Genomic DNA, 9056 nt, shown 5'->3' with positions numbered 1-9056 from the left:
TCTTACTACATAATGAAATTGGACCAGCTCAGAGCCAATTCAATTTCCGATTATTACTCTTTTTCGTAAATTGGAATGTGTGCAAAGGATTGTGGGTGATTGGAGGACGTGAAGGATACACTTGATTCAAAATAAGCCAAATGAAGGCTGCCTTCAAATTGAAAAATCTTTTGATGAAGCTTGATGACGTGGCAGCCAAGATATGCATCCTTACAAGAACACAGCCTTCCGATTGAGAAACACCCATTGTCAGGGGGTCGGAATTCTGCACAACACCAGCACTATACTTTCATGTCTCTTGTATCACACCTCGGATTCGCTTGTATGTAAGTGGAAGCTTCAAGATAACGTACAGGTAAATTTATGAAATCATTTGTGATGGACTTTCTGGGTGATTCCCTGCCTGTAGCCCAAAACACTGAAAGGCTCCAGCATCCCAGCGACCCTAAGCAGTTGGGAGAATGGATGGATCGATTAAACACAAATCAATATTTCATGCACCAGTACATGTCGGGGCCGTGTCAAAAATAATAAAATAATTAGCCTATGTTCACATATAAACCATTTATAATACACACTGCAATATTTCATTAAAAAAATAGAAGTCAATGTTGATATTATGGTGACTTGAAGTATGGGCAAATTTCATTGTTTTTCCATCAATCCAACAGTCTTTCAGTGTTTGGAGAGTGTATTTCAAATCCTGAGGCCATCGCAATGAATAATATTTTTCAGTCAAACCCTTGGAGCCCTGGGTTCAAATTCAGTCAAACCCTTGTGCCCTGGGTTTTGCCTAAAGAACTTTCACAAACTAAGGCCAACAGGCTGTCAGAAAAGATGAAAACATATAACATTCCCATACGATGGGGCTTCCACTGAACAGACAATCAATGTTTCAGCTTTGTCTTGTCACTGCAGGCTACGACCGCCACTCCAGCTGAGAGCGACGGCAATGACCTGACAGCCAATAAACACATTCGCCAGTTTCCTCCAGCGCACACATATGGGCCAGTAAAAATCGACAATGCCAAGGTGACACATTAAGGCCCATAAAAATATTTGTGGGCTCTGTGTATTTTGTGTGTGTGTGTTTACAGGCCTGATCTGAGATACTACATCAAATACATGTTTCAGTAAATCAAACTTGACTTTTGTCACCTTTGAGATAAAAGACACTGAGAAGGGTTGTAATCTGTTCGGTTCAAAAAGGACACGAGAAGGTTATCAGTCAGTGCAGCTGCACTGCTGCAGGCAAAAAAATCTGAAATTCAACCAAGATTGTGGAAAGAAAAGGCAGAGAGGGTTGGGTTAAAAGGAGCATAGGCTGTTATGAAGGTTAGTGATTGAGGTTAGCAACTATGACAGGCCTATTAGCTTTAACATCTCCACCTGCTGACACATCACTGCCTAGCAGCAATGAGTGAATTAGATTTAACATCACATCCAGCAGCCACACATCTCCTGTCCCCCTCAACCCAAACCCGAATCACGAACAGCGCAGGTTCCAGCGGCGACGGGCTGTTTCTTTCTCCCGTGTGCAATAAAAGCTGATTAGAGTTGAAACAGTTGACCGGTCCTACCCTCCTTCACAGCTGCTGGATTAGAGGCTGAAGTCCATCATCTGTGAAATGAAATTTCGATGGTCGAACAGAGACAGTCTGAGGTGCAGAGTGTATGTATGCGAGTGTTAGAGAGTAGAAGAAGGCACAAGACACAATATGCAAGGTCACACATCACAGCTAAACGGAACATATGAAGATGAACATTTATCAGTCGAATGGTAACACGACACACTCTGTATTGAAAGATATGAAGTCTAGTTGTTAACGATAGACGTGGGTTTAAAACAACTGTGTACAAAGCAGTTTTTACATGAGAAGTCCTTAAATTCCATCGGTGGGGGTGGTAATCCTATATTTTAGAACCATTTAAAAATGAACAATTTATAGATTACAATCTCAATTTAAAAAAAAATCTAGATGTTTTTATGTTTATAATACAATTATTTCATAATTGACTTTTTGATACTATTTTTTATTTACATTTAATTTTTGCTCCCTACCACTGTCCCTCCCTCACAAAAATATAAGCATCCTAACACAGCTTTATCACTGGTAAAAAAAAAGTAAAAGTGTAGGTAAAGTAAAATATTTCAATACAAGATTTTTTTTTCTTTTTTTATATATATAATTTATGCAATTTATCAAACATTTAACCCACAGGAAAACGGTTTAAAAAGAGCCCAGTTCTGTGGGAAAACCGCAGACTTGGTCCGTTGTTCAAAGCAAACCGAGTATAACATTGTGTACAACAGATCAAGGTATTATATGAGGTTTGTGCAGGTAACAGAACAATAAATTAATTTGAAACGGTCTGAAATTATACCGAATAACTATGGATTTTACATTTGAAAAATGTCAGACATCTACTGTGACAGTGTATGATATTTAGATAACCACACAGATTTAGCTAATAGTTTTTTATTTTTTTTTATTACAGATATTCATTAAACATTTTAAATACCCTCATACCTCAAAAGACACACTGCACAATAATTTGGTCTTTCATTCCCTTGTTTCCCGTGATTGTAAGCAAAACACTTCATTCATGATTATAATGCCGTTACATTATTTGCAACAACAACAAAAAGTTCCCTTCATACTTTGTGGTTTCATACATCATATCTCAAATAGATATAAAGTTTAATCTGAAGAGGTCTGCATCATATGCTCGCAGTTCAACCAAGTACATTCATGTAAACTGGCTGCATAACAACTGTTATCACAAGTAGAACTGCAAAAATGCTTTAATGCATTAAGCATTACCAATGATACAATTGGATTCTGAGATGTTAAAGTAGATTGGTTTACTAACTTATCTAAAAATAAAACAAAAGTGCTGATTTTAAGAGAATTATTCAGTTACAGGTATTATTTGGAGATTAAACAATATACAAATAAGACTAACATTCAGGTTGAGCATATTGAATGTCATTGCCATACTTCTTTACCTTTACCCTGTATCTGAAAAGACACTTTAGAAGAATATGAGGCACAAGTTACAAAAAGTGCAACGATTGCTGTTTTTATAAGGCTATGCTTAACTCCTTAGCTGAGCAAAAATGTCTCTTGCAACTGTTTGATTTCCTTTCTTTGTTTCCCTCTCGACAAAGTTAAGAACCTTAAAGGTCACTATTTTCTATATATATTTTTTAACATAATAAAGATATATTCATCGCACTTGTTGTCTACAGATGCTATGAATGTGAACTTCAATCTCTCCGTTTCACCGAGATTTGGGGTTTTGGTCCTGGGTAAATTACAATCACCTTTCACATCACAAAGACTGTGATTTAGTTTCCCACGTGGTATAACTGAGAGGGAGAATGATTTATTTGGGCAGGTTAGTACAGGTCACTGAGGCCTGCTACTTTCCGGGCCTTCTGCATCAAGGCTCGCAACTGGAACTGTTTTCTGGAGAGAAGGCGCACATGCTGCACAGCACACAACAGGATATTCACATTAATATTTCAAATATTGTGGTTTAGCTTAGACAACAAGACAATGATAAAAAGGGCTGTTGACTAACCTTGAGGAAGACATCCAAGTCAATGACATCTCGGCGTAACGCTTCACCCAAGTAGAAGATAGTGTCTTCTATGGCGTTTTCTTCAGCGTAGAGGTTCAGAATCTGCTTATAAAGAGGAGCGGTCGGCACAATCACATCATCGAGGTCATTGTCCTCAGATTGGTTCTGCATTCTCTCCAGGGCAACAGTCAGCTCCTCATCTTTCAGCTTGAGGCTATCAATGTTTTTGTCCACATCAGCCTGTGATTCAATGGAAAGAACATGTTTTATTTTGACGTTTTATCAAATCTTGTTAAAAAGTGACTTTGTATAAATTAGTAGCGTTATAAGCTTCAGTCACTATTATCTGAGGTATCATCAACAACAAATCAGAATGTTTGGCTCATTTCAACTGTAGCTGTACAATTACGAATGTTTCTCTTGTACCATCTCCACGTCTAGTTTGGTCACCATCTCCTCCAGCTTTTGGTGGCCTCTCTTCAGGTCCTCCTCGGTCCTTTTCAGGGCATCCAGCTCTGCCTGTGCTCGATCCATCTCTTCTTTCATCCGCCAGCGCAATTTATCACTGACCGCAGACACCAAAGATGCACGGATTGTGTCCTCTCCGATGGTACCATCACGAGTGGGCCCTGAAACACAGCAAAAATATTTGCAGGGGTTTGAAAGTACCGTTTTTTTGGAATAAGTTTTCACTATCGTTGAAAAAAAAAATGTGTAATGTTCTTAAAAGTTAAAAGTATTGTCTTAAGTTGCTCAACAAGGCTGCATTTATTTGATAACATGTATTTGATACATTTATATTTGATACAGTAGAGACAGTAATATTGAGAAATATTAATACAGTTTAAAATAACTGTTTTCTATTTGATTATACGTTCAAATTTATTCCTGTATTTACAAAGCTGATTTTTCAGCTTCATTACTCCAGTCTTCAGCGTCACACGATCCTTCAGAAATTATTCTAATATGCTGATTTGGTGCTAAATAATTTTTTCTTATTATTATCAATGTTGAAAACAGTTAATATTTCCTTGGTAAACTATGATGCATTTGTATCCCCTTGAAAATGCAAAAAAAGGTCTGCATGTATCTCCTGTTTACAATAAAAGATTTTTAGAGTGCAGAACCTTTTTTGCATTTTTGGATCTATACATATAGGTCTCAGCACCAAATTAGCTGGGAGAGCGCAGTGAGTGTGTTGACCGGATTCTTAGGAGAAATCTTATATGATAACATTATAACCGACTTTACTGTCACTTTTGATCAATTTAATCTATCCTTGCTGAAAAAAAAAAGTATTCATTTATTTTATTTTTTAAATCTTACTAACCCCAGTGATAGTGTACTTGTTTTTGAGACAGATACAAGACTAGAAATGCATTAGTTTCTTTTGATTCTTGGTTTCTGGGATTTCACTACTATTGCTCACCCACTGTGGTAACAGGCGACGCCGGTGTATAGAGAGAGGACCCGGTAGAGGGGTATCCAGAAGCTGCTGCAGGATAAGGGTAGCCCTGAAATCCCCTGACAGACAGAAAACAAAATATGGTCACACTTTACATCAGGTGGCCTTAACTACAACTTTTTGGGACTTTAGCTTATTCACAGTATCCCCCAGAGTTGGATAAGTCCATACATACCCTTCTCATCTCCGTGCGTGCCGTAACTCTGTCTGACGCACACACCGCTAGCATACTGCTCCCAATAAGTGACAAAATAATGGCAACATTTTCCTGTTTACGTGTTGTGATTTGTATAGTCACAGCGACTACAAATAAAAAGGTCACATGAGACACAGCCATCTTCTAACCATATACATACTGGGAACTATATTCTCAGAAGGCGAAGCACTGCTACTTCTGCGGAGTGATTTGCTCGCAGCACCTGAGAAGCCCCGTGGTGAGGAGCAGAGAGTTCGCTCAGTGTTGCGCTAATCACTCCACCCAAGTAGCAGTGCTTCGCCTTCTGAGAATATAGTTCCCAGTGTGTATATGGTTAGAAGATGGCTGTGTCTCATGTGACCTTTTTATTTGTAGTCGCTGTGACTATACAAATCACAACACGTAAACAGGAAAATGTTGGCGTTATTCTGTCACTTATTGGGAGCAGTATGCTAGCTGGAGCCGTTTACCTCCAGTCTTTGTGCTAAGCTGGGTTAGCGGTGTGTGCGTCAGACAGGGTTACGGCACGCACGGAGATGAGAAGGGTATGTATGGACTTATCTAACTCTGGGGGATAAGGTGAATAAGCTAAAGTCCCCCAAAAATCGGCGTGTTCCTTTAAACATTTGATACAATATACTTATAATGTTCATACATCATGGTGCATTGTAATTACATTTAAAGCATTTAATTAACATTTGTAGTTACACTGTTAACTGTTTTTAATCCAGTGAATCCAAATAATTCTTCAAAGAAGGAAAATACGATTCTATTCATGATTCGTTATAGGAATTGGAACTCTCATGTATTCCTTACACTTGCATGAGCATTGACCGGCATTTTCAAAGAGATCTAGCATGATTATATTCTGGTTAAGCCTTCGTTACAAAAAAAAAAGTTGGAATCCTATAGAGTATAACTGTTCAGAAAATGTATTGTGAATTAAAGTTGTATTCGTCTGAAGTTCGTTCTTTTCCTGCTATTCTCTCCTGGAAATACTGGAGATGTGTTCACTCATACCATGTATTATACTGGAGTTTGCCAATTCTGCTCACTAATTTAATAAAATGTTTAATTCTTACTCATGTCCTTTATGTTGTTTCATTTGTGCCAAAAAAACAGCCTTGAGTGTATTACAAGATTTTCATGAGTCTCTAGAGAAACTTATGATGCTTGCTTTCACCAAGTGTGTATTTTGATTTACAGCAGGATCTCTCAACTCTGGCCCTCGAAATCCACTCTCCGGCAGCATTATGCTCTAATCTTTTAATGCTGGTATAAAAATAAATGTATTTATGGTTCAAAATGCATGCTTGACTGTCCCACTTTATAGTAGGTGTCTTTAACTACCATGTATTACCATTTAAATGAATTATTTAATACGATGCACTTATTGTATACATACATGTTCTTACATTGTTCTTATTTTTAAAAATACGTGCATGTATTGTAGTTACAGCAGTAATTACACTGTTGACCCTCACTTTACACTGTAACCCTCCCTTAAACCTACCCGTATCACCAAAACTATTTATTTGTTGATAAGTACATAGTAGTTAAGGACACCTTATATAAAGTGTGACCAAAATATTCTGTTACAATGGATATCAATGATGGAATATTGTAAAATAAGAGGAGGATTGGATTTAAGTGTTTAGACATAGGTCAGATGACCAGATATCTGATATGTATTGGATTTAGAACCACATATGAAAGAGGCCCAAATCAGAGGAGAAAAATTTTGATGTGTTTTTGCTGTCTCACGTAACAAGATCACTGATCTGTTGCAGATGTCTGAGAAATAAACTAAATAAACTTTTTGTCTCTCCTATGCTCATCAATGCTGCATTTATATGAACAAAAATATAGTAAAAACAGTAATATTTTTATTTTATTACAATTTAAAATAACTGTTTTCTATACATCTCTTTTTAGGTATTTGATGAATAGAACATTCAAAAGATCAGGATTTATTTCAAATGTATTATCTTTTGTTCCATTATAAATATATTTATTGTCACTTTTGATCAATTTAATTCATCCTTGCTTAAAAGTATTATTTTTTTCCACAAAAAAACCCCCCAACAACTTTAGACTTTTGTGTACATAGTCAACTGGTAGACCATATGGATAAGATTTGTGACTTGCACACTGAAAGCACTTACCCTGGATTGGCAGAGTGTCCTTGATTATAAGGCACGCCTGGTGTGCTTGGCATGTAGGAAGCTGGAAAGTAAAATGAAATGATATAATTATTGCTGATGCCCGAAGTCAAACGCTAACCTAAATCTTAAAATACATGATCTATCAGATCCAATATATTGCACTGAACCAAAACAATCAGACGCAAGTATATGCTTACTGTTAGGAGGGCCTGCTGCCGGGAAAGCTGGGTAAGTTGCCTGAGTGCTGGGCCGTGAAAAGACTGGTGGTTCCTCTCCAAAAACCACAATCATCACCTGGATCAGTCCCAACAAATTAGACTGGGGCTAAAGAAGAGAAGACCACAGCAAATGAAAGCTGCATGAGTTTACGGACGCCCTACTGAATTAAACGTACAAAGATAAAAAATAAAAATAAAACACTTACAGCTTTCCATTCATGCAGGTATGGGAGGTAAATCTTTCCATTGGCATCGACGTGTTTCCCGGGTTTTATCATCATGGCACTTGTGGGTTTGACAAAACAGATGGGAGGGTTGTAGGGATACGTGTCAAGAAACCACAGGCAGATGGGAATGTTGTACACATTTCCTATAGAAGAGGAAAATATTACATAGGGAAAAGGGGTCAACATAAGGACTTTATTCATCTGGATTGTTTTTTAAGGCAGTCTGAAGAGTAAGAAACTTTTTCTTTGAACGCAGTGTATCTATACCTCTGTAGTTTACTGGCACCGTTCCTGTGAGACTCAGCAGCTCTTTGGTAGAGCCATCATTGAACACTAAAATAAATAAATAAATAAATACTAAATGAGTGCAGGCCAGGGAAATATATGTATAGTACAAATTGAGCTGATATCAATTGGTATACATATAATTCAAAATGAAAACAAAAGTATAAATTACTTCATACAGCCAAATTTAAAACGTTGCGAACTTTGTATGTTTATGTTATCTTTATTAAAAATGCATGTTAAGTGCTTTAAAATATAAAAATGACATTTAAACATTTGTAAGTGTGTTTGAAGTTTAGAGCCACAGTAACGTTAAGTCTTACCGTAGTTGTCCAACACAGGTTTAAGATCTTTATAGTGAGACGTCACGTTTAACTCGCGTGCGGTCAGATCCCTGTATTTATAAATCTGTGTACACATAAAAACATTAAAATTACCCAGATCACGTAAAACATTTTGTAAACATCTTCTCTGCTACGCAAGTGTTTAACATACCTTCGACAGCACTTTCCGTAGAGAACTTTCGTTCATTGTCGTCATGTTTACAGTGTTTATGAACTAATATATTACTTAAAAAAAGATTGTACAGCGTTTACCAGTTAAATCATATAGTTGTGTTATGGACGTAAACTCATAAAGACCAAATCATCGCAACCATAACAAACCGTAACAAACAAGGAAATCTCGACTGAACTCGTATTACTTCACTTCCGGTCAGATGACTGATGACGCAGGACTCAAAAGCTGCACTTCATTGGTTGAAGCAGTCTATGGGTTGAAGTGTGGGTTCTACTTTACTACAGTATTGCTACATTAATAATTTTTAAACTTTAAACATCCATATTCAGGATGTAGTGACTCAGTAAAATTCGACTTTTAAAGATGTTTAAATGTTCAAATGTAAAACAGATG

The 9056-nt window shown here is 37.0% G+C and overlaps 1 protein-coding gene across 1 annotated transcript; it reads right to left on the bottom strand.

Moving 5' to 3' along the window:
• Window positions 1-2495: 2495 nt before the first annotated feature.
• tsg101b (tumor susceptibility 101b) lies at window positions 2496-8897 on the bottom strand. Its single transcript, XM_079591711.1, has 10 exons — window positions 8640-8897; window positions 8468-8552; window positions 8127-8192; window positions 7839-8002; window positions 7612-7738; window positions 7415-7475; window positions 5018-5112; window positions 4015-4217; window positions 3589-3828; window positions 2496-3493 (listed from the first exon to the last, which is right to left on the bottom strand). The coding sequence occupies exons 1-10, from the start codon at window positions 8682-8684 to the stop codon at window positions 3404-3406; spliced, it is 1176 nt and encodes a 391-aa protein (XP_079447837.1). The 5' UTR covers window positions 8685-8897; the 3' UTR covers window positions 2496-3403.
• Window positions 8898-9056: the final 159 nt, after the last annotated feature.

This window comes from Phoxinus phoxinus, assembly GCF_949152265.1.
Source record: "Phoxinus phoxinus genome assembly, chromosome: 2".
Taxonomy (NCBI): domain Eukaryota; kingdom Metazoa; phylum Chordata; class Actinopteri; order Cypriniformes; family Leuciscidae; genus Phoxinus; species Phoxinus phoxinus.
The sequence above is the reverse complement of the archived record's forward strand: the minus strand, read 5'-3'. Positions and strand labels throughout refer to the sequence as shown.

Coding starts and splice junctions, on each gene's coding strand:
- tsg101b (XM_079591711.1), bottom strand. CDS start 8,684: ATGACGACAATGAACGAAAGTTCTCTACGGAAAGTGCTGTCGAAG. Junction 8,553..8,639: donor TACGGAAAGTGCTGTCGAAG/GTATGTTAAACA, acceptor ATGTGTACACAG/ATTTATAAATACAGGGATCT. Junction 5,113..7,414: donor GGACACTCTGCCAATCCAGG/GTAAGTGCTTTC, acceptor TCTGTCTGTCAG/GGGATTTCAGGGCTACCCTT.